The following is a 25,282-nucleotide window of genomic DNA, read 5'->3' on the forward strand; positions in this document are numbered from 1 at the left end:
GTAATTGTTTGGATGTCACTACGGAACCGGGAAGTCCCTTACAAATTTTGTGTGAAAAATATCCAGACAAGGTAAAACAATTAAGACAGTTGTCAGGGGGGCTGAATGAAAGACTGGGCAATGAGGAATGGCCATTGGGGGGCAGTAAAAACCTAGATGCCGTCACTAAGGCTGAGGAACTAATTTGGAAAAATAACGGAGGTAAACCAGCCAAAGGGTTAATTGCTTTATGGAAACAGCACTGTCAGGAATTGAGAGGAGCGTCAGTATTAGCCAGCTGGCAAGATAACGCGTGAAAGTTAGGAATAGGACTCACTGAAGGAGGAATAGTTAAGTCTGCAGAACTCCGAGAAAAAGAATGTGCTCATGCAGAACGGGAGTCTGAAAAGACTTCGGTCGAGTCTAAAACACTTGATAGGAGTGGATTACGTCATCCAATGGTTGGCATGGCTTTGACCGGGGAAGACGATGAATTCGATGAATGGAACTTCAGGTCCCATGTAACTCCCCAGGGTCCTAGTGCTCCTGCTGCATACAGTAGCCTCTATCCCTCAGCAGCTCCGAGACCGGTTGTTCAAACCGCTGTCATAACGCCTCAAATTGTTTCCCCAGTCTCCTCCCGTACCAGAAGTCAAACTAAGGGCTTATTGGCTCCAATTTTTAAACCCTCAGCCAACCCACCTAGTTCCGGACAGCAGCTGAGACTGGACAGTCAGGGACTTAGAGACACAGACACTGGAGAGCCGGGTGACGACTTGATATCACTAGACTCAAGCCGTAATACTGAGACACTAGTTAGATATGAACCGACCCCTCGTCAGTTACCAATGAGACAGGTGCCGAATCTCGCCTATGTCGCGGCTAACGCCGGAGACGCTGACAACCCCCAAACGATAAATGTGTACTGTCCATGGAGACCCCACGAAATAATGGCCATTCTAACCGGGATACCGGATAGAAAACAAGCACCTACCTCATTCGTGGACTTTCTTCGGACTACCATTTCCGTCTATAATGCCGAATCAAGGGACTTATGGTCGCTAATACACCAAGTTTTAACCCCTGCTGAACATACTAAATTCCTAGCAAAGTTCACCTATCAGAATCATGCCGCACTGGTGGAACAGGTAGCAAATGATGAACACCGCCAGCAGCGTCTTTTTCCTGCCCTTAGTGCTATTCTACAAAAAAACAGTTGACATAACCAAGATCTTAGACACCAAGCCTAAAAAGGGAGAGGGAGCAGAAGAATATTTGGAAAGATTCTCTGAAATATACCAGAATCAGTCAGGGGATGTAGCATACCGTGACAAAAAGGACTCACCACAGTACTGCGCTATGCTATTGAACTGCCTACCGAGTCAGGTTGCTCAAGCAATTAAGACTAATAATATGAACTGGTCAGAGAATACTCCCACCCAGATGAATAGGGCAGTAAAATACTACTGGACGAATAATAAGCACCAGGAAGGTCAAGCCCAAGTTAGGGTCAAGACTGAGTATGTGATGAAAAAGGAAGAGCCAAAACTCATAACAGGATATCAGATGGAGCCTCAGTCTTGTGTCCCAGGATGGGTGGACAGGGAAGGGAATGGATATGTTACACATCCTAACGGACCAACCGCCCCTAATTATGGCCCACCCTATGTTCCCCCGAGACGTTATTCTAAACCGAGAAGAGGAGGAGGGAGACAGACAGGGTCAGATGGCTGTTTCAATTGTGGTCAGCGGGGCCACTGGAGCAAGGAATGTCCCTCCCGTAGACAACAAAAAAGGGAACAGATGCAGGGGCAGCGAAGAGGAGTTTGGCAAGGAAGTCAAGGACGAGGAAGATATACGGACTTTTCCCAAAATAATCCCTTCCCCCAGTATTGACTAGCTAACCTTGTGGTGAACGGGATCCAGTCAGAACAGGAGCCCGTTCTGTCATTAATGATCGAAGGAAACCCACATACATTCTTAGTAGACACCGGAGCAACTATGTCATCTGTCCGATCGGAGCTCAATCTCCCTGAGTCCGGGCAAAGAAAGAGTCTGTCTGATTTCCAGGGACAAGTGAACCAATACCCGATATCTAAACCAGTGGAAGTATATTTTGCAAAATGACTCAATAAAACACCAATTTATAATCACAAATGGACTAGACTGTAACCTCATGGCTAGAGACTTGCTCTGTACATTTCGCCTGAGCATTGAGTGCGGGGACAAAGGACTGACTGTGAAACCATGGGCCCCCAAAAGGCAGTGTTATGTTTCTATCACCCCACAATGGTGGTCTCTAGATTTTAAGGATGAGGGTCCCCTTCATGTAACCTTGGCTTACGATATGAGTGGGAAGAATAAGGAATTGGAGGACTTTTACCGAAGCTATGTAGGAACGGAATGGGAAGTTATCCGTCGAGCTATGGTTACAGGACCAGAAGGGAGAGCAGAGTATGTTGAGATCCCCTCAGAGTTGTGGAAGGAAGCACCTATTATAGGTTACATCGCTCGACGTGCTGCAAAAACAATGGGATGGGATCCAGGATACTTTGAAATAAAAGGAGCCCCACATATCACCCGGGAGGTGAATTACCCGCACCCTGCGAGGAATCTAGGACCCATGGTAAATCGGGCAGTCGAACAAGCTGATCCAAATAACCGGCAGAAGCAGATCCTGTCAAATGGCCGGACTATTCTGTTTTATCAGACACCAAAGATTAACAGGGCACAATTGCACCACCATGTGGGCAAAGAAAAACCAGAATATATCAATCCGCAAGTGTGGGCAGAGGACCCCACACACGTAGGATGCGTTAAGATGACTCCTATTCATGTGGCCCTGCAGGACAATGTTGCATGACCCTCTATTCGACAATATCCACTAAAGCAACAGGCAATACCAAGCATTGACAAACTGATCGCTGGGTTGTTAAAGCAAGGGATTTTGATTAAATGTCCTTCCCCGTGTAACACGCCCATTCTTGCAGTTCCGAAGCCAGGGAAACCAGACCAGTACGGATTAGTACAGGACTTACGATCTATTAATGCTATTGTACAATCGCTACACGCACTTGTACCCAATCCGGCCCATATTCTGGCTCAAGTCCCGGCAGCAGCTTAAATCTTTGCAGTAGTTGATCTCCAACATGCCTTTTTCGCCTTGCCGCTAGACCCATCTAGCCAGTATCTTTTTGCCTTCACTTACAAGGGACAGCAATATACGTGGACCCGATGCCACAAGGTTTCGTTAACTCCCCAACGTTGTTTTCTAGATGCCTACAGGAGCAATTACAGACATTGACTTTAAAACAAGGGTCTGCACTAGTCCAGTATGTGGACGATCTGTTGATAGCCAGCCCTGATGAGCAGAGTAACCGGGAAGACACTGCCCAACTGCTAAATCACTTATCCTCGCTAGGGTACATAGTATCCCAGTCGAAAGTACTGGTGGCCCAACAGAGGGTTAAGTTTCTTGGCGTCTTGCTCTCAGCAACTGAGCGAGGCTTAGAAAGAAGCAGGATTGAACCAATCTGTCAATTCCCTGTACCTCACACTGCAAAGGAGGTACGGCAGTGGATGGGAATGGTAAACTATTGCAGACAGTGGATCCCTAATATTGCCTTGGACACTAAATTATTAACGCCATATACCAACAAAGAGGGCGAATTTCAACTAGATTCCTAAGCTTTAGAGGCATTCAAGAGATTAAAGGAAGCTTTGTCACAAGCACCCGCATTGGGGAGACCCCTGTACGACAGACCCTTTCAGTTGTACTGTACTATCCTCACTGATTGCTCGACTGCTGTTCTGACTCAAAAACATGGAGACAAACATAGACCGGTAGCGTACTACTCTTCAAAGTTAGACCCGGTAGCACTGGGACATCCAGTTTGTACTCAGATTTTAACGGCCATTTACAATAGCCTGCAGTCGGCTGCTAATCTGACGTTACAACAGGACATCACTGTATACAGTTCACACTCGGTAACTGCATTATCAGGACAGCTGCAGACTCAACATCTTACCATGGCCCGACAAAATAATTATGAGATATATCTGCTGAATAATCCTAAGCTGCAATTTAAACATTGTACTACCATCAACCCAGCATGTTTTCTCACAGAACCACCCTTTGAACAAACTGACCCAGGACACGATTGTTTATCTTTAATTAAGGAAGACACCTCTGTCAGGGACGATCTGACTGATGTCCCAATAAAGGATCCAGAACAAACTATGTATGCAGATGGGAGTGCCTCTATTGGTTCCTTTGGGGAGAAACTTTCGGGATATGCAATCGTGAATCAATACCGTGAAACTATTGAATCTGCTGCTTTTGAATTTCCATATTCTGCCCAACAAGCGGAACTGTTTGCATTAATAAGAGCCTGCATTTTAGGAAAAAACTTGAGAGTGAACATCTGTACAGATTCGAGATACGCTTTCGGGGTAGTTCACGATTTTGGACAGTTATGGAAAAACAGGGGATTTCTGACTTCTGCAGGTACGCAGATTTCCCATCAGAAGTTAGTCTCAGATTTATTACAAGCCCTTATGCTACCAAGACAGATCTCGGTTATGAAATGCTCCGCCCACACGACAGGACAGACCTCAGTAGATATAGGGAATAGATATGCTGATCGGGAAGCAAAGGAAGCGTCCCAGACACAGAGGGTGGTTGTCCCGAGAATGATGAGTCAGACTAAAAGCTCAAACAAGAGCAAGTCTCCCTCTGAAAAACCAATGCCAACCATCCAAGACGTCATTAAATTACAGGAGGACGCTCCTGGCTGTGACAAGAAATTGTGGGAACAACTTGGTTGTACTTATGACTGTGTGTCTAAATTGTGGCTTACCCCTGCGGGGCAGACTTGTATGTCGGATGAATTAGCAGTATGGGTTATTGAATGTGTACATTTTGCAACTCATTGTGGGGCCAAAGCTGCTAGCGATACACTGCTGGCCACTTGGTGGCATCCTAGCTTGCAAGCCCTAGCCCAGGGCATCAGCAGTCGTTGCCTTATTTGTCAGAAACACAACCCTGGAAAGGCAGTGTCTTGCGAAAAGGGAAAAACCCCTTTACCTGAAGGTCCCTTTGAGACCCTCCAAATGGACTACATTGAGCTGCAAAGATGTCAGGGTTATAAATATGTTCTAGTTATTGTTGATGTATTTAGTAAATGGATAGAGGCCTATCCGACAACGGATAATAAAGCCTCCACTGTTGTAAAAGTTCTGATGAAAGAGATCATTCCTAGATACGGAATCCCAAATCAATTGAGTTCAGATAACGGCCCTCATTTTGTAGGCCAGGTGAATAAAGAATTCTGCACACAGATGGGCATCAAACAACAGCTACATTGTGCCTACAGGCCACAGGCCGCTGGGTTGGTTGAGCGTGCTAACCAGACTTTGAAAAATAAACTGGCCAAGCTGCAGGCTGAGACTGGTACTACTTGGCTCAAACTTCTTCCTATAGCCTTATTTCAGATACGTACTACCCCGGCTGGGGCAATGCGGTTAAGTCCTGCTGAAATTATATACGGTAGACCCCTCAAGACACCGTGGAATCAAAACGTTACGAAGACTGTCCATTTTCACCACATGACAACAGAAATGACTAACTATATTTTGTCATTAACTAAGGCATTGAGAAGCCTTCACTCTCGGGTACGAGCTGCCTACATCGAACTTCCTCCTATAGCCAGTCCATCTAAAATCAAACCTGGAATGTATGTGTTAATCAGGAATTGGACAAGGAAAGGACTGGAACCTCGTTGGGAGGGGCCCTATCAAGTCTTACTCACCACCCCTACCGCTGTGAAAGTGGAGGGGAAGAGTGCTTGGGTTCACCTCCACCACTGTAAAACTATCAGTCCCACGTTTTAAATTTAAAATGCTAACTTCTCATTTCTTTCAAGAAATCTTTCCTATACAGGTGCCGTGACCAGCCATGAAAGCCTTACTACGGATCTCCTCTATTCTGCTCTGCTTCACCCTGGGAGTGAACAAACAGGATACCTGTCAGCGCGACCAGCCTGAACGCATATACCACCTATGCTCAGGAGACGTACTTCGATGCAACGACCCAGATGGATTCGGAATATGGAACGTCACTCAGGTGGACGCCTCTACCGGGCTCTTGCGGCAGCCCTACCGCACGCTGATATTGGGAGCACAACAAAGGAACAGTCACTTACCATGTTACCGGACTAAATGCAAATTTGATTTTGTTTGCCACCAAAACGAAAGTGAATTCCCAGCCCCAGATCCATGCTCTAAAGGAGGGATCAGGCGCTCTGTGACTCGGGTGTCTAGGGGACTGTATTTAAATACTTTTCTCTGTATGTCTCATCTCTATGCCCAAAGCTTAAACATGTCCTCCTGCTGGGTGTGCGCCCATATCCCTACCCATTCCAAGGGAGGTATCCCTCTAAGGCCGATTGCCCGAACTTCCCCAGAAATGGCAGAATGGGTGATAAATCGGAATGAAACTGACGGGAACGGAATTAGAGACAATGGCTATGTACGAGCATACGATTTAACAGTGCCAGTTCCAGTGGGGGAGCAATGGAGAAAATACACCAACCACACCAAGTGTGGGATCAAATTTAAGGGGTGGTACCAACCCAATTACAATCGTACCTATAAGCCCCCATTCCTGATGCTCACCAACACGTCAAGGCCTCAGGGGTTAATATGCCTCTCTAAAAACACCACGGGTGGACAGGTAATGGGATGGAGCAGATGAACTCAATACATCAATGTGACAATGTACGCCAGCCCCAGTACCATCCAATGGACCGGCTGCGGAAATGGGTCAGTATTGCAGCACAGACTCCGGGGGCGGGGGGGGGGGACAACCTCTGGGACCAGACGGGGTGCCCCCATTCACGGAATTGCCCTCCAATCTGACAGCCTATAATGGTACGTATTTCATATGCGGCCATAAGGCATACCCATGGTTGCCTCAGAAATGGACTGGGTCCTGCTTTTTGGGATATGTTGTCCCATACATCCATCACTTGCCCTCCCTAGCAGATCATCGCCATTACCGACTCAAAAGGGAAATCACAGAGACAGAACGATACTTCGCTATTTTGTTCCCTGGGTATGGGGTTGGCAGGACAATCAAGGAAATTCGGCTTATCGCTTCCGTCTTAGAACAGGTAGCTAATGAAACAGCGACGCACTGCAGGACATTAACGCCGAAATGATAGCCATGCATACAGTGGCCTTGCAAAATCGCATGGCTCTAGACTATCTGTTGGCCGAAAAAGGGGGAACATGTGCGCTGATTGGATCAGAGTGCTGCACCTACATACCAGATAACTCAGAAAACATAACTAATCTGGCTAAGCACATACGGGACGAAGTAAAGAAATTACGCCAAACCCCAAGGGAGGGTTGGTTAGACTGGCTTTTCCGTACCTCATGGGGAGCGGATATAGTGCATGGATTGGTTATCCTAATTGCAGCAATACTCATTTTCGCCATAACCGTTCTTAGCATCAAAATTGTCTGCAAGATAGCCATCAACCAAATCCGAGTATAGAGCCTTGACCAATCAGAACTGTTGATTGAGCAAAGATTAGTTATCATAAATGATAAAAGGGGGGAATGAGAATACCTACGAGGTGCCCCTCTAATGAAATGCATATGTAGTAAGCTTTCAGTAGCTCAATAAGATGCCTCCATAACAAAATGGCAGTATGGTAAATCAAGGGTTAATATAAGTGTCCCATTTTGCTAGCTAGAATTAGAACAATGAGCTTTTCAAATGAGTTTATCCTTGATCATTCGTTTATGTTATTAATTTCCTGTATGAAAATGTATGCTTTATTATGTATCAAGCAAAGCGATATGATAAGCTGAATTCTGGGGTAAGCAGGTGCAGGGAGTGTTGTTTTGCAGCTACCGAATGAATGGATCCTTATTTCGGACAAGGTCGAAAAACACCCCAGGCCTGAGACAAGTGAGACTCCCTTTCCTGTGACCGACGTATGAACAGGTATCACCTGTGAGTGGTCGGTCATTATGTCAGTTAGTATGGCTTGCCCAGACTCAGCTTATGATTGGTTTTAACCCCTTGCTACTCATGTCCCTCCCCACTCTGAAAATGTATAATTGTGTGAACTTTGACTGTGTAAATTGCCTGTTCTATGAGATTGACCAGACTCTGTCAAGAGTTGAAATCAATTCTATTGATAGGGTCAGCTGCAGCTAATAAATTGTGTTAAAACTTTCAAGTGTATTCGCTTTCAGTTTTTGCTGAACCAGACTAAGAGTAAAGAATCCGGTATCGTCAATTGTATTTTAACTTTTATATAATTTTATAATGCAGAATGGTGTGGATTTCATATACATATATAGAGAGAAATATATAAAAGTTGCCAGTTTGTAATGATTGTTTTCATTCGTAAAGGCCCAAGATACTGAGCCCAGAACGGTAATACGTTTGGATCCCCAAACAACCATCATCAGGTGTGGTTGTATGTATTGCCTTTTAAGTGTATGTTTACGTGGTGTGACATGAGAACATAAGAACATCAGAAGTAGGAACAGGAGTAGGTCATATGGCCTCTCTCAAGCCTGCTCCACAATTCAATTAGATCCTGGCTGATCTTCGACGTCAACTCCACCTTCCCGACAGATCCCCATATCCCTTGATTCCCTTAGTGTCCAAGATCTATCTATCTAAGCCTCGAATATACTCAACGACTGGGCATCCGTACCCCTATGGAAGTAGATAATTCCAAAGATTCACAACCCTCTGAGTGAAGAAATGTTTCTTCATTTTGTCCCTAAATGGCCGACCCGTTATCTTGAATCTATGTCCCCGAGTTCTAAACTCTTCAGCCAGGGGGAACGGCCTCTAAGCATTTACCCTGGCAAGCCCTCTAAGAATGTTATACATTTCATTGAGATCACCTCTCATTCTTCCAAATTCCAGAGAGTTTCGGCCATTTCTATTCAATCTCTCCTCAAAGGACAACCCTCTCTTCCCAGGAATCAATCTGGTGGACCTTCGTTGCACCCCCTCTAAGCAAATGTATCCATCCTTAGGTTAGCAGACCTAAACTGGAAACAGTAGTCCAGGTGAGGTCTCACCAGAACCCGATAAAAATGAAGCAAGACCTCATTACTCTTGTACTCCAACCACGTTGCAATACAGGCTAACACATTATTTGCCTTCCGAATTGCTTGCTGTACCTGCATGTTAACTTTCTGTGATTCGTATACAAGGACACTCAAATCCCTCTGACTACCAACATTTCTCAGTCTCTCACCTTTTAAAACAATGTTCTGTTTTTCTATTCTTCGTACCAAAGTGGATAATTTCACATTTCACCACATTTTACTTCATCTGCCACCTTCTTGCCCCATCTTAACCTGTCCATATCTCTTCCCAGCCCTTTTGCATCCGCCTCACAGCTTACTTAACCACCCAGCTTTGGATCGTCAGCAAACATGGATACATTACACTCGATCCCTTCATCTAAGTCATTGATATATATTGTAGACAGCAGAAGCCCAAGCACCGATAATAGTAACAGTCTGCCAACCTGAAAATGACCCATTTATTCCTGCTCTCTGTTTTCTGTTCGTTCACCAAATCTCGATCCATGCTAATATATTACCTCAAGCCCATGAGCCTATATCTTGTGTAACAACCTCTCCTGTGGCATCTTACCGAATGCGTTTTGAAAATCCAAATATACTCCATCCATTGTATGTGTAATAATTCAGTGAATCCTTTCATGTCACATTGAATGTGATAATGTTCACATGTTTAATGTTTGAATGTTGTGGAACCCTTAATGTTGAAGAACCTTATTGATAACCTTTTGCGAACAGGACTGTTGGAAAGATTTCAGATCTCCATATCATTTAATGAATTTAACAATTAGAACAAAGGGAAATTTCACCGCATTCTTCAACTGCTCTCTGAATTTAGTCTGGGTCACAGCATAAATACAGGTGTTCGTGCAGCAACTCAGGAGCTGGAACATGAATCCCAATTCTTGTATAAATTCATGTAAATATACTGAATAAAAGCCCAAATAATGCATTCGGTTCCATATAGAATACACCATGAAAAATCCCCATAACAGTATGAAATTCCCCGAGATAACAAACAGTAAAATAATGGATTTCCTTCTGCTCTTCATCTCTGGGTCACTTGGACTCTCCCAACCGCTGTGAACACGAAGTCTCCTGCGAGCATTGCTGACCACTAAAATGTGTCGGACGGTTAAAGCATTGAGCAGCAGAATAAGAACAAATGGGACCCCCGGGGTTAGAATATAATGAAGGGCTTCAACAACAGCCCAAATCCGTGAAGCCATAACACTGGGTGTGACAGCACAGAACCAGGGTTCATTGCCAAGCATGTAGCCACTCGAATACATAAAGTACCAGAACGTATCCTTTAAACAGCTCAGCACAGTCACAGTTCCTAGAACCACAGCCGCCGTTTTCTCGGTGCAATACGTAATTTTCAGCTTCTGGCAACAAATGGCCACAAATCGATCAAAGGTAAAAGTGACGGTGAACCAGACAGAACAGTCTGTAGCTGCATAAAGCAGGACGGCGTGGATATTACACACGGGGATGGACCGCACGAATCGAAATTGGGACCAATAAGCAATTGGAATCTGCCTCAATACAACATCGGTGATAATGACCAGTAGATCCGCCGCTGCCATGGCCACCAGGTAGCGAGTGACACATTTGGAGAGACCGCACTTTCCCCGAGATAGGATCACAATCGTCACTAAGTTAACTAAATGAAAAAGAAGAATTAAACGCAAAAAGGAAACATTAAGTGTGAGGAACAGTGTGATTGGGTTGGCAGTTAAATGTCCAGCTGTGTTCCTCCATTCAGTGATAGAATCTGATCATTGGGTCAGTGAGAAGCTCCTTCTCCTCACTATACAGGTGATGGGGGTTTCCTCTGATCATTGGGTCAGTGAGAAGCTCCTTCTCCTCACTATACAGGTGATGGGGGTTTCCTCTGATCATTGGGTCAGTGAGAAGCTCCTTCTCATCACTCTGCAGGTGATGGGGGTTTCCTCTGATCACTGGGTCAGTGAGAAGCTCCTTCTCCTCAGTCTGCAGGTGATGGGGGTTTTCCTCTGATCACTGGATCATTCAGAAACTTCTTCTCCTCACTCTACAGGTAATGGGTTTTTTCTTCTTCTATCACTGGACGGGGGCGCTTTGTTTTGGTCAGAGTCAGCGATTAAAATAGAAATAATCATTGATTAATTCGCAAAGAAATAAATAGATGTTAAGAGTAAATAATGGAATGAAGGATAATGAACGGGAGCTTCCCTCCACCACTCTGACTGGACTGACTGATCACTGTTTCATCGATCTATAAAGACCAGAAACGTTTGGTGAGTTAGTCTAACTCAGGTAGTGCGGCTATGGCTGCAGGTTTGGCCGAAATATCCACTTCCCTTGGCCACAGATTTCGGGAAGAGGTGTCTCTGTTTGTTCTTGTGATCACTGTACAGAGGTACAAGCTGAAAGGCTCCAGTGCCGGGAGGCGAGATACGGACAGGATTGGACGCGGCTGTCATTCTCCACAGTCCGATGGTCTTCAGACTTACACTGCCAGGCTCACACTAGAAAGAGGTTTTGCCGAAGTTACCAGAGGTCAGTCATGGCTTTAGAATGTGACCGTGGGAAGAGGCAGCGCTTTCAGGAGAGGAAAGAAACTGAAACATCATAGCAATAATAATAATAATAATAATATTAAACATACTAATATAACAATAAAATTAATATTCATAACACTGGAAACAATTATTTGAACAGCTGAAATGGGCTCTTCGTCCCAACAGGCCACTGGAAGTGCACAATGGGGAAGGAGATGGACATGAGCAGCAGAATGTGAGCAGAGTCCTCCACAGCGACAGCGATGTCAGATGTTCCATTGTGGACTGGAACATCCTTGGCTGTGATTCCCCAGAATGTACTGGAGGGGACCCAGGGGTCAGGAACCGAGCTGAGAACTTCAGGGCGGAAAGATCATTGTATCAGAAGGAGTTTCACACGATTCTTAAACTGCTAATGTGGCGCCTTTCACATCTTACTGGAAACCATAAATGTTTCCACTGGACACAAGAATTATTGCAGCTCGTCAACTGGATAATATCCAACGAGGGACAGCTGGAGATTGTAGAAAGTCGGGCTCGGGCTTGCTGACAGAACCATTGGTCTGAACGAAGTGGGCTCGTGTTGTTATCTCAAAACTGTGATTAAAAATAAATCCTTTGAAAGATAACTGAATATACATTTCATTAGAACATAAATTACACTTGCAATAATCGCCCCGCCATCAATAAGCAGAGAGTTACACAGAGCGGGGGTGTGAGAGGGAAATAGCTGACTGGAAACCTAATTGACAGTGAAAAATGTCCAAACTTTCTGAGTAAACTGTGATCTGTCTGTCAGGACTGGTCTCTGCAATTCGACAGAATTTACCCTCCTGTGGAAACGAAAATAAATCAGGTGAACACATAGACCACGTGACCAGTGTTCCACCCGTGTTCAGTGCAGCCAGCAGATTGCATGCTGTCCTGTTCAAAGATTCATCAGTAACATTGCTCGTGGTGGGGACTAAACGGACACTTAATAAAACCGGATCATACAGAGCTGATAGGGAGGACTGAGAATCTATTATTCATTCAACAGAGACCTGTGAATGGCCGACTGTGCACCAATCGCATCAAGGGATCACGGTGGATTCTCAAACACACAATAGGAATACATGAATTAAAAATAATACCTGGATAAAATCACGAGAATAATACAGTTAACAAGTTTACAGAATAAATAGTTGGATAGAATGAGTTACCAGGAACACCAATAGCAGCGAGAATGGGATAGTAAATCATCTCTATATCCCAAAGTGCGAATAGAACCTTCATATCTGCTCCTCAATCGCGACACCTAATTTTGTTGTTAATCAATGATTCTTGTTTGTGATAGAAACAGTGCTCCAATTTATACTGTGAGGTTACATATTGAATGCAACCCAGATTCATAAGGGAGGGAATCCCTCCGCAGAGACAAGCTGGGGCCATGGAGAGCTCCATTAATCACACTCCTTGAACAAACAGGTTCTGTTTGCTCATTTCAGCCCAACCTTTGTTTTCTGCTTTTCTTTCTGCTGACCAAAAAACTGAAACCACCAATAACTCCTAATCTCATTTTTAGGAACTATTGGGATGGCGACTAACCGTGAAACAGAAATTTGTCCAGCACTGATGTGACGTAAGAGTCTGATATCATCTTACCATTTCAAAGAGGTTTTAATGCACGTTCTAGTGATGAAGTGTACCCACAAACAAGGGAATTTATTGATTTAAGTTACCAAGGGCGTTGTTTTTTTCACAGAGATCTCTCCTGTTTATCTCTCCTCCTCACTCTATTCACTTACAATGCGTCTGTTGATAAAGTAGAAATCAGTGTTCGGGTATTGCAGTATGAACACATAACCAGTTCGTCACACACTCCTCAGTCACTATTATAATTCTGCTGTGACAAAATGTATTAATAAATGTTTGCACCACACACTTCACATGCAGAGCAAAGCTCCACACTCTCATGTTAAGCATTTGTAAGTCAGGCATATGCTAACTGAATTTGAGTATAAGACTCGCTCGATACTGTCCCATTCTGTGCACCCAGGTCAGGGACAGAAGACATTGAGTGCGAAATAAAGCGCCCTTTTGAAAGTATGAGGCGCTGGAAACGTCCCAATATGTTTGGATACGAGGATCACTGGAAATTCTGCTGGCCTCACGAGCCCTGTTCATGGCCGATCAGGTTTTAATGTTACAGACAGGGCTTTCCGTGTGCATGTCTGTGCATGTGTGTTGGGGAGTGTGGGGATGGAGCGTAACATGGTATGAGGGGAGGTGGGTTGGATTGTGGTGGGAGTGGTGGTGAGTGGGGATGTTGGTGGGGGTGGAGGTGTTGGTGGGAGGGAGTGATGGTGGGTGGGGTGGTTGGGGGTGATGGTGAGAGGGAGTGATGTTGGGAGCGGTGGTTGGGGGTGATGGTGGGAGTGGGTGATGGTGGGAGAGGTGGTTGGGGCTGATGGTGGGAGTGGTTGATGGTGGGATGGGTCGTTGGGGTTGAAGGTGAGAGGGGTGGTTGGGTTAATGGTGGGAGGTGGTGATTGTGGGATGGGTGCTTTGGGGTGATGGTGGGAGGGTGTGATGGTGGGAGGGGTGGTTGGGGGTGATGGTGGGAGGGTGTGATGGTGGGAGGGGTGGTTGGGGGTGATGGTGGGACGGGGTGATGGTGGGGGTGGGGATGTTGGTGGGAGTGTGTTATAATGGGAGGGGTGGTTGGGAGTGATGGTGGAAGGGGTGATGGTGGGGGTGGCGTTTTTTGATGGGAGTGGTGGTTGGGGGTGATGGTGGGAGGGTGTGATGATGTGAGGGGTGGGGTTGTTGGTGTGAGGGTGTGATAGTTGGAGGGGTGGTTGGGAGTGATGGTGGAAGGGGTGATGGTGGGGGTGACGTTTTTTGATGGGAGTGGTGGTTGGGGGTGATGCTGGGAGGGGGTGATGGTGGGAGGGATGGTTGGGGTTGATGGTGGGAGGGTGTGATGGTGGGAGGGGATGTTGGTGGAGGTGGGGATGTTGGTGGGGGGGTATGATGGTTGGACGGGTGGTTGGGAGTGATGGTGGAAGCGGTGATGGTGGGGGTGGGGGTTTTTGATGGGAGTGGTGGTTGGGGGTGATGGTGGGAGGGGTGGTTGGAGGTGATGGTGTGAGGGGTGGTTGGAGGTGATGATGTGAGGGGTGTTTGGAGGTGATGGTGTGAGGGGTGGTTGGAGGTGATGGTGTGAGGGGTGGTTGGAGGTGATGGTGTGAGGGGTGGTTGGAGGTGATGGTGTGAGGGGTGGTTGGAGGTGATGGTGTGAGGGGTGGTTGGAGGTGATGGTGTGAGGGGTGGTTGGAGGTGATGGTGTGAGGGGTGGTTGGAGGTGATGGTGTGAGGGGTGGTTGGAGGTGATGGTGTGAGGGGTGGTTGGAGGTGATGGTGTGAGGGGTGGTTGGAGGTGATGGTGTGAGGGGTGGTTGGAGGTGATGGTGTGAGGGGTGGTTGGAGGTGATGGTGTGAGGGGTGGTTGGAGGTGTTGGTGGGAGGATTTGTTTGGGGTGATGGTTGTTCGGGTTGTTGATTGGTTGAGATGGTGATGGTGTCGGTAGCTGTGTTGTGTTAAATTCTCCATTTATCCTCCTTTCGGTGATTGCTGACATTATTCAGAGCAATTAGCCCGCCTTGCGGCAAGTTTTGAACACAAAGAACAGACGTGAAAAGGTGAAAAGTCACGCACAATACACGGGAACACCTGCCCATATCCTGGATGAGATTTCAATCTGGCTTTCAGGGTACAAAGCCCAGAATCTAACACACTTTAACATCGACTCGCTCTCTGGGCTGCACTGAACCCAGGGCCAATGGTGAAAGGGAATTCTCAAACATTACTTTGTTTGTAATTATTTTGAAACAGCCATGAAACTCCCTTTTTACAAATATGTTCTGATGATGCGACTATATTTTAAAAGATGTTTTGAATAGTTAAAGGCTCACACTTGCATTGGACCCTCAATTATAAGACCTTTGGGAAATGGGATCTGGCGTTCTGATTCGCTCTTTAAACAGGGTCACTGTGCTAATGGTGAGAATCTCTTCAAACAGGTTCATGATGCTGATTGTGAGACTCTCTATAAACAGGGTCATGGTGTTGATGGTGAGACACGTTCTTTGAAGAGGGTCATGATTCTGGTGGTGAGACTCTCTCTTCAAATATAATCATGATGCTGATGGTGAAACTCTATCTTTCAACAGGGTCGTGATGGCGATGGTGAGAATCTATTTAAACCGGGTCATGATGTTGATGGTGAGACTCTCCCTTTCAACAGGGTCATGATTCTGGTGGTGAGATTCTCTATTTAAATATGGTCATGATATTGATGGTGTGGCTCGCTCTTTAAAGCGGGCCATGTTGCTCATGGTGAGACTCTCTATAAACAGGGTCGTGATGTTGCTGGTGAGACTATCTCCTTAAAAAGGGCCATGATGCAAATGGTGAGAATCGCTCTTTAAACAGGGCCATGATGCTAATGGTGAGACTCTCTCTTTAAACAAGGCCATGATGCTAATGGTGAGACTCTCTATAAGCAGAGTCATGTTCTTGATGGTGAGACTCTGTACAAATAGGGTCATGATGCTGATGGTGGGACTCTCTCTTTAAACATGGTCTTAATGTTAATGGTGTGACTCGCTCTTTAAACCTGGTCACGGTGCTAATGGTGAGATTCTCTTTAAACAGGATTATGATGCTGATGTTGATACTCTCTCTTTAAGCAGGTTCATGAGACTGATGGTGAGACTCTCTCTTTATACCTGGCCATGATGTTGATGGTGAGGCACGCTCTTTAAACAAGGTTATGATGCAGATAGTGAAACTCTCTCTTTGAACAGTGTCGTGATGCTGATGGTGAGAATCTCGAGAAACAGGGTCATGATGTTGCTGTTGAGACTGTCTTTCAACAGGGTCATGATGCTGATGATGAGACTCTCTCTTTAAACAGGGTCATGATACTGGTGGTGAGACTCTCTCCTTATAGCTGGCCATGATGTTGATGGTGAGAAACGCTCTATAAACAGGGACATTATGCTGATGGTGAGACTCTCTATAAACAATGTCATGATGCTGATGGTGAGATTCTCTTCCATCAAGGTCATGATGTAGATGGTGAGGCTCTCTATAAACAGTGTCATGTGCTGATGGGGAGACACGTTCTTTAAACAGGGTCATGACTCTGGTGGTGAGAATCTCTCTCATTACATCTGGCCATGATGCTGACGGTGAGACTCGCTCTTTAAAATGGGTCACGGTGCAAATGGTGAGAATCTCTCTTTATGCCTGACCATGATGTTGATCGTGACACACGTTCTTTAAACAGGGCAATGATGCTGATGTTGAGACACTTCTTTAAACAGGGTTATGATGTTGCTGCTGAGACTCTCTCTTAAAACACGGCCATGATTCCAATGGTGAGATTCTTTCTTTAATCAGGGTCATGATTCTGGTGGTGAGATTTTCTCTTTAAATAGGGTCATGATTCTGATGTTGAGACTCTCTCTTTAAGCAAAGCCATGATGTTGCTGCTGAGACTCTCTTTTTAAAAAGGGTCGTGATGCTGATGGTGAGAATCTCTCCTTAAATATTGTCATGTTTCTGGTGGTGAGTCTCTCTCTTCAAACATGGTCATGATTCTGGTGATGAGATTCTCACTTCAAACAGAGTCATGATGCTCATGGTGATACTCTCTATAAAGCGGTTCACGTGCTGATGGTGAGACTGTCTTTAAACAGTGTCATGGTGCTGTTGGTGAGACTCTCTATAAACAGGGTCATGATGCTGATGGTGAGACTCTCTATAAACAGGGTCATGATGCTTACGGTGAGACTCTCTATAAACAGGGTCATGATAGTGATGGTGAGACTCTCCATAAACAGGGACATGATGCAGATGGTGAGACTCTCTATAAACAGGGTCATGATGCTTACGGTGAGACTCTCTATAAACAGGGACATGATGCTGATGCTGAAACGCTCTTTATACATGGCCATGATGCTGATGGTGAGACTCTCTATAAACAGGGCCATGATGCTGATGGCGAGACACTCTTTAAACAGGGTCATGATGCTGATGGTGAGACTCTCTCTTTAAACCGGGTCAAGATGCTGATGGTGAGACTCTCTTTAAACCGGGTCACGATGTTGATGGTGAGACTCTCTCTCTAAGCAAAACCATGATGTTTCTGCTGAGACTCTCTCTTTAAAAAGGGTCGTGATGCTGATGGTGAGACTCTCTCCTTAAATATGGTCATGTTTCTGGTGGTGAGACTCTCTCCTGAAACATGGTCATGATTCTGGTGGTGAGATTCTCACTTTCAATAGAGTCATGATGCTCATGGTGAAACTCTCTATAAAGAGGTTCATGTGCTGATGGTGAGACTGTCTTTAAACAGGGTCATGATGCTAATGGTCAGACTCTCTATAAACAGGGCCATGATGCTGATGGTGATACTTTCTATAAACAGGGTTACGATGTTGATGGTGATACTCTCTTTAAACAGGGTTATTATGTTGATTTTGAGACTCTTTTTAAACAGGGTCATGATGCTGATGGTGATAATCTCCATAAACAGCGTCAGATTGCTGATGATGAGACACCCTCTTTAAACAGGTTCACGATGTTGATGGTTCGACTCTCTTTAAACAAGGTCATGATGCGAATGGTGAGACTCGCTCTTTAAAGGGGTTCACGGTGCTAATGGTGAGACTCGCTCTTTTTTCCCTGGCCATGATGTTGATGATGAGACACCCTCTTTAAACAGGGCCCTGATGCTGATGGTGAGACACTCCCTTTAAACAGGGTCCTTAATTAAATGGTGGGACTCTCGATAAACAGGGCCATGATGCTAATGGTGAGACTCTCGAGAAACAGGATCCTGATGCTGATGGTGAAACTCTCTATAAACAGGGTCATGATGCTGATGGTGAGACTCTCTCTTTATAGCTGGGCATGATGTTGATGGTGAGAAACGCTCTTTAAACAGTGTTAGGATGCTGATGGCGAGACTATCTTTAAACAGGACTAAGATGCTAATGGTGCGACACTCTCTTTAAACAGGGTAATAATGCTGATGGTAAGATTTTCTCTTTTAACAGAGCTACGATGCTTATTGTGAACATAGCAACATAGGAACATAGGTACAGGAGTAGGCCATTCAGCCCCTCAAGCCCGCTCCGCTATTTGATAAAATCATGGATGATCTGTGATCCAACTCCATATACCTGCCTTTGGCTCATATCCTTTAATGCCGTTGGTTGGCAAAAAGCTATCTATCTCAAATTTCAAATTAGCAATTGAGCTAGCACCAATTGCCGTTTGCAGAAGAGAATTCCAAACTTCTACCACCCTTTTTGTGTAGAAGTGTTTCCTAATCTCACTCCTGAAAGGTCTGGCTCTAATTAGTAGACGATGCCCCCTTGTCCGAGAATCGCCTAACACCGGAAATAATTTGTCTCTCTCCACCCTTTCTGTTCCCCTTCATATCTTATAAACTTCGATCAGATCAACCCTTATCTTTCCAAACTCGAGAGAATACAACCCCAATGTGTGTAATCTCTCCTCGTAACTTAACCCTTGAATTCAGGCGATCATTCCAGTAAACCAACGCTGCACTCCCTCCAAGGCCAATATGTCTTCCCAAGGGGCGGTGCCCAGAACTGCTCACAGTACTCCAGGTTCGATCGAAACAAGGTTTTGGATAGGTGCAGCAGAACTTCTGCACCCTTGTATTTTAGTCCTCTCGATATTAAGGCCAGCATTCCACTCGCCTTATTGATTATTTTCTGCACCTGTTCATGACACTTCAATGATATATGTACCTGAACCCCTAAGTCCCTTCGGACATCCACTGTTTTTAACTTTTTTACCATTCAGAAAGTACCTGTCCTATCCTATTTTGGTCTAAAGTGGATGACCTCACATTTGCCGACATTGAATTCCATTTGCCACAGTTTTGCCCATTCACCTAATCTATCAATATCCCTTTGTAATTTTATGTTTTCATCTACACTGCTTTCAATGCCACCAATCTTTGTGTCATCAGCAAACTTAGATATAAGACTTTCGATGCCTTCATCTAAGTCGTTCATAAATATTGTGAATAATTGAGGCCCCAAGACAGATCCCTGCGGGACTCCACGAGTCACATCCTGCCAATGTGAGAAACTACCCATTATCCCGACTCTCTGTCGCCTTTCGCTCGGCCAACTTCCTAACCAAGCCCGTACTTTTCCCTCGATTCCATCCGCTTCTATCTGAGCTAACAGTCTCTTACGTGGGACTTTATCAAATGACGTCTGGAAGTCCATATAAATAACATCCATTGACATTCCCCTGTCCACGACTTCAGTCACCTCTTCAAAAAAAAACAATCAAGTATGTCAGGCACGACCTACCTTTCACAAATCCATGCTGGCTCTCCCTGACTAACTGAAAATTCTCGAGGTGTTCAGTCACCCTATCCTTAATTATAGACTCAAGAAATTTCCCCAAAACAGATGTTAGGCTAACTGATCTATAATTCGTTGGTTTCCCTCTCTCTCCTTTCTTAAAAGGCGGAGTAACAGATGCAATTTTCGAATCTGCGGAGACGTTTCCTGAAACTAGTGAACTTTGAAAGATTATATTTGGGGCATCTGCAATGTGCTCACTTTAAAACCCTGGGATGAAAATCATCTCGTCCTCGGGATTTGTCACTCTTTTATGTTATTATTTTTTACATTACTGTAGTTTTACTTGTGTTAATTGTATTGATTCAATATTAGTTTTCTTGGGATTTCTGGCATCTATTTTTCAACTGTAAATACTGACGCAAAGTAATTATTCAACATTTCCGCCGTTTCCCCATTGTCAATGACAATATCCACCACGTTCAGTTTTTAGGTGGCCAACACTGCTCCTGACCACCCTCTTTTGCCTAATGTAACTATAAACGTTCTTCGTATTGGTTTTGATATCCCTTGCAAGTATATTTTCATACGCCCTTGTTGCACCTCTTACTATCTGTTTTGTGACCCTTTGTTGAACTTTATATCTTTCCCATTCGCCAGGATCTGTACCATTTTTTGCTTTTTTATGTCCTTTCCTTATGTCTTATACTGTCCCTTTCCTCTTCAGTTGTCCATGGCTGTTTTTTTGGCAAGTGCAGTTCTTGCCCCTCAGAGGTAGAAACCGGTTCTGTATCACATTAAATGTTTCTTTAAACATTTCCCACTGATCGTCAGTCGTTTTACCCATTAACAGATTTGCCCAGTTTACTGTGGACAGTCTCTGTCTCATCCCATTGAAGTCTGCCTTACCCAGTCTAGAATCTTAGCAGCTGATTCATTTATTTCTCTTTCAAACACAACTTGAACTCGATCATGTTATGATCGCTATTGGATCGATGTTCAAGCACAGTTAAGCTGTTAACTAAATCTGGTTCATTCGTCATTATTAAATCCAGGATGGTTTGCCCCCTTGTTGCCTCTCGGACATACTGCTGTAGAAAACTATCCTGGACACAATCAAGAAATTCACTACCTTTCTGATAGTTGCTTGTCTGCTTTTACCATTAAGACCACTATGCCTTTGTTACACGCATTTCTGATCTCTGGATTTATACAATCTAGCACTTCAGAGCTACTGCCAGCAGTCGTATAGACAACTCGCACCATAGCCTGAGATCATTTCCTATTTCTCAATTCAACCCATAAGGTCCCTATTTGGTGCTTACCTCTCGTTATATCATCCTTTATCATTGAAGTGATTTCATCTCTGATTAATAAGGATACTCCTAAACCTCTTCCATTTTCCCTGTCTCTCCAGTAAAACTTATAACCCGGTACATTTATTTCCCAATCCTGACCATTCATAGGAACATAGGAACAGGAGTAGGCCATTCAGCCCCTCGTGCCTGCTCCACCATTTGATAAGATCATGGCTGATCTGTGATCTAACTCCATATACCTGCCTTTGGCCCATATGCCTTAATAACTTTGGTTGCCAAAAAACTATCGATCTCAGATTTAAATTTAGCAATTGAGCGAGTATCAATTGCCGTTTGCAGAAGGGAGTCCAAACTTCTACAACCCTTTGTGTGTAGAAATGTTTTCTAATCTCGCTCCTGAAAGGTCTGCCTCTGATTTTTAGACTGTGCCCCCAACTCCTAAAATCCCCAACCAGCGGAAATAGTTTCTCTCTATCCACCCTATCTGTACCCTTAATATCTTATAAACTTCGATCAGATCACCACTTAACCTTCGAAACTCTTGAGAATACAACCACAATTTGTGTAATCTCTCCTCGTAACTTAACCCTTGAAGTCCGGGTATCATTCTAGTAAACCTACGCTGTACTCCCTCCAAGGCCAATATGTCCTTCCGAAGGTGCGGTGGCCAGAACTCATCACAATACTCCAGGTGCGGTTTAACCAGGGTTTTGTATAGCTGCAGCATAACTTCTGCCCCCTTGTACTCTAGTCCTCTCGATATAAAGGCAAACATTCAATTTGCCTTCTTGATTATTTTCTGCACCTGTTCATGACACTTCAATGATCTATGTTCCTGAACCCCGAACTCCCTTTGGACATCCACTGTTTTTAACTTTTAACATTTATAAAGTACCCTGTTCTATCCTTTTTTGATCCAAAGTGGATAACCTCACATTTATCTACATTGAATTCCATTTGCCACAATTTTGCCCATTCACCTAATCTATCAATATCGCTTTGTAATTTTATGTTTTCTTCTATACTGCTTACAATGCCACCAATCTTTGTGTCATCGGCAAACTTCGATATGAGACTTTCTATGCCTTCATCTAAGTCGTTAATAAATATTGTGAATAATTGAGGCCACAGGACAGATCCCTGCGGGACTCCACTAGTTATATCCTGCCAATGTGAGTACCTTCCCATTATCCCCACTCTCTGTCTCCTTTCGCTCAGCCAACTTCCTAACCAATCCGTACTTTTCCCTCGATTCCATGGGCTTGTATCTTATCTAACAGTCTCTTATGTGGGACAGTATCAAATGCCTTCTGGAAGTCCATATAAATAACATCCACTGACATTCCCCTGACCACTACTTTCGTCACCTCCTGCAGCCGTGTCTCCGTAATAGCTATCATATCATATCATACCTCCAATTTGAATTTGTACCTGTAGTTCATTTAATTTATTCCTTCTACTCCGTGTATTTGTATATCGAACTCTTAGTTGGGCCACACACCCCAGCCTGACCTTTAGCTATGATGCTGGATTAATCGCTTTACACCTTCTAGTTATACTTTATCTGTAGTGCCAAAAGTACATTTTCTTTCTGCTGCTCTACGCTTTTCCCTTTCACTTGTTCTTGAACAACCATTTGTACTGATTGTGTTGTAAATTTCTCTTGATCCTCCTCTCCCTTGTTGCTTTCAACTTTACTCTATTATGATTCCCCGCTCAAGTTCCCATCTCCCTGCCACTCCAGTTAAAACCCTCGCCAACAGCAGTAGCAATACCCTGCGAGGATATGAGCCCCGGATCTGTTGAAAAGCAATCTATCCGGCTTGTACAGGTCCCACCTTCCCAAGAATCGGTCTCAATTCCTCAGGAATTTAAATTCCTCCCTCCTGCACCAACCCTGCAGCCACGCATTCATCTGGCCCATTCTCCCACTCCGATACACACGAGCACGTGTCACTGGGAGTAATCCTGAGATAATTACCCGTGAGGTCCTGCTTTTTAACTTATTTCCTATTTCCTTATATTGTGCTTGCAAGACCTGGTTCCTCTTTTTACCTATGTCGTAGGTACCGATATGTACCAATTTCTCTTTATACCTGTCCGTGATGTTGATGGAGAGATACGCTCATTAAGCAGGGTCATGATGTTGATGGTGAAACACGCTCTTGAAACAGTCCATGATGCTAATAGTGAGACTCAATCTGAACAGGGCGATGAGGCAGATAGTGAGACTCTCTATAAACACTGCCATGATGTTGATGGTGAGACACTCTTTAAAAAGGGTCGTGATGTTCATGGTGAGGCTCCTTTTAAACAGTGTCATAATGAAGATGGAGAGAATCTCTCTTTAAACATGGTCATGATGCTATTTTAAGTGGGCAATGATGCTAATGGTCAGACTTTTTTAAAAAATAGGGTCATGATGCTGATGGTGAGATTCTCTTTTAACAGTGTCATGATGCTGATGATGAGACAATACCTGTAAACAGGGTAATGATGCCATTACAGACCTCATTACATCCTTGGTCCAAACATGGACAAAAGAGCTGAATTCCAGATGTGAGGTGAGAGTCACTGCCCTTGACATCAAGGCAGCAGTTGACCGAGTGTGGGACCAAGGAGCCCGAGTAAAATTGAGGTCAATGGGAATCAGGGGGAAAACTATCCAGTGGCTGGAGTCATACCAAGCACAAAGGAAGATGGTAGTGGTTGTTGGAGGCCAATCATCTCAGCCCCAGGACATTGCTGCAGGAGTTCCTCAGGCAGTGTCCTCGGCCCAACCATCTTTAGTTGCTTCATCAATGACTTTCCCTCCATCATAAGGTCAGAAATGGGGATGTTCGCTGATGATTGCACAGTTTTCAGTTCCATTCGCAACCCCTCAAATAATGAAGCAGTCCGAGCCAGCATGCAGCAAGACCTGGACAACATCCAGGCTTCGGCTCATAAGTGGCAAGTAACATTCGCGCCAGATAAGTGCCAGGCAATGACCATCTCCAACAAGAGAGAGTCTAACCACCTCCGCTTGACATTCAACGGCATTACCATCGCCGAATTCCCCCACCATCAACATCCTCGGGATCACCATTGACCGGAAACTTAACTGGACCAGCCTTATACATATTATGGCTGCGAGAGCAGGTCAGAGGCTGGGTATTCTGCGGCGAGTGACTCACCTCCTGACACCCCAAAGCCTTTCCACCATCTACAAGGCACAAGTCAGGAGTGTGATGGAATACTTTCCACTTGCTTGGATGAGTGCAGCTCCAACAACACTCAAGAAGCTCGACACCATCCAAGACAAAGCAGCCCGCTTGATTGGCACCCCATCCACCACCCTAAACATTCACTCCCATCACCACCGGCGCACTGTGGCTGCAGTGTGTACCATCCACAGGATGCACTGCAGCAACTCGCCAAGGCTTCTTCGACATCACCTCCCAAACCCGCGACCTCTACCACCTAGAAGGACAAGAGCAGCAGGCACATGGGAACAACACCACCTGCACGTTCCCCATCAAGTCACATACCATCCCGACTTGGAAATATATCTTCATTCCTTCATCGTCACTGGGTCAAAATCCTGGTACTCCCTTCCGAACAACACTGTGGGAGAACCGTCACCACACGGACTGCAGCGGTTCAAGACGGCGGCTCACCACCACCTTCTCATGGGCAGTTAGGGATGGGCAATAAATGCTGGCCTCACCAGCGACGCCCACATCTCATCAATGAATAAAAAAAAAATCCCTTAATACCTTTGGTTGCCAAAAATCTATCTGTCTCAGATTTAAATTTAGCAATTCAGCTAATATCAATTGCCGTTTGCGGAAGAGAGTTCCAAACTCTTACTACCCTTTTGTGTAGAATGTTTTTCTCATCTCGCTCCTGAAAGGTCTGCCTCTGATTTTT

The 25,282-nt window shown here is 44.9% G+C and overlaps 1 protein-coding gene and 1 pseudogene across 1 annotated transcript; one reads left to right on the forward strand and one right to left on the reverse strand.

Annotated features, from left to right (window-relative positions):
* Positions 1 to 2,404: 2,404 nt before the first annotated feature.
* LOC137308165 (uncharacterized) lies at positions 2,405 to 5,939 on the forward strand (annotated as a pseudogene).
* Positions 5,940 to 9,869: 3,930 nt separating this feature from the next.
* On the reverse strand, positions 9,870 to 12,923 carry LOC137308166 (probable G-protein coupled receptor 139). The gene is made up of 2 exons (XM_067977049.1): positions 12,851 to 12,923; positions 9,870 to 10,768 (listed from the first exon to the last, which is right to left on the reverse strand). The coding sequence occupies exons 1-2, from the start codon at positions 12,921 to 12,923 to the stop codon at positions 9,870 to 9,872; spliced, it is 972 nt and encodes a 323-aa protein (XP_067833150.1).
* Between the last annotated feature and the right edge of the window lie 12,359 nt (positions 12,924 to 25,282).

The sequence above is a fragment of the Heptranchias perlo genome, unplaced genomic scaffold (genome assembly GCF_035084215.1).
Source record: "Heptranchias perlo isolate sHepPer1 unplaced genomic scaffold, sHepPer1.hap1 HAP1_SCAFFOLD_122, whole genome shotgun sequence".
Taxonomy (NCBI): Eukaryota; Metazoa; Chordata; class Chondrichthyes; order Hexanchiformes; family Hexanchidae; genus Heptranchias; species Heptranchias perlo.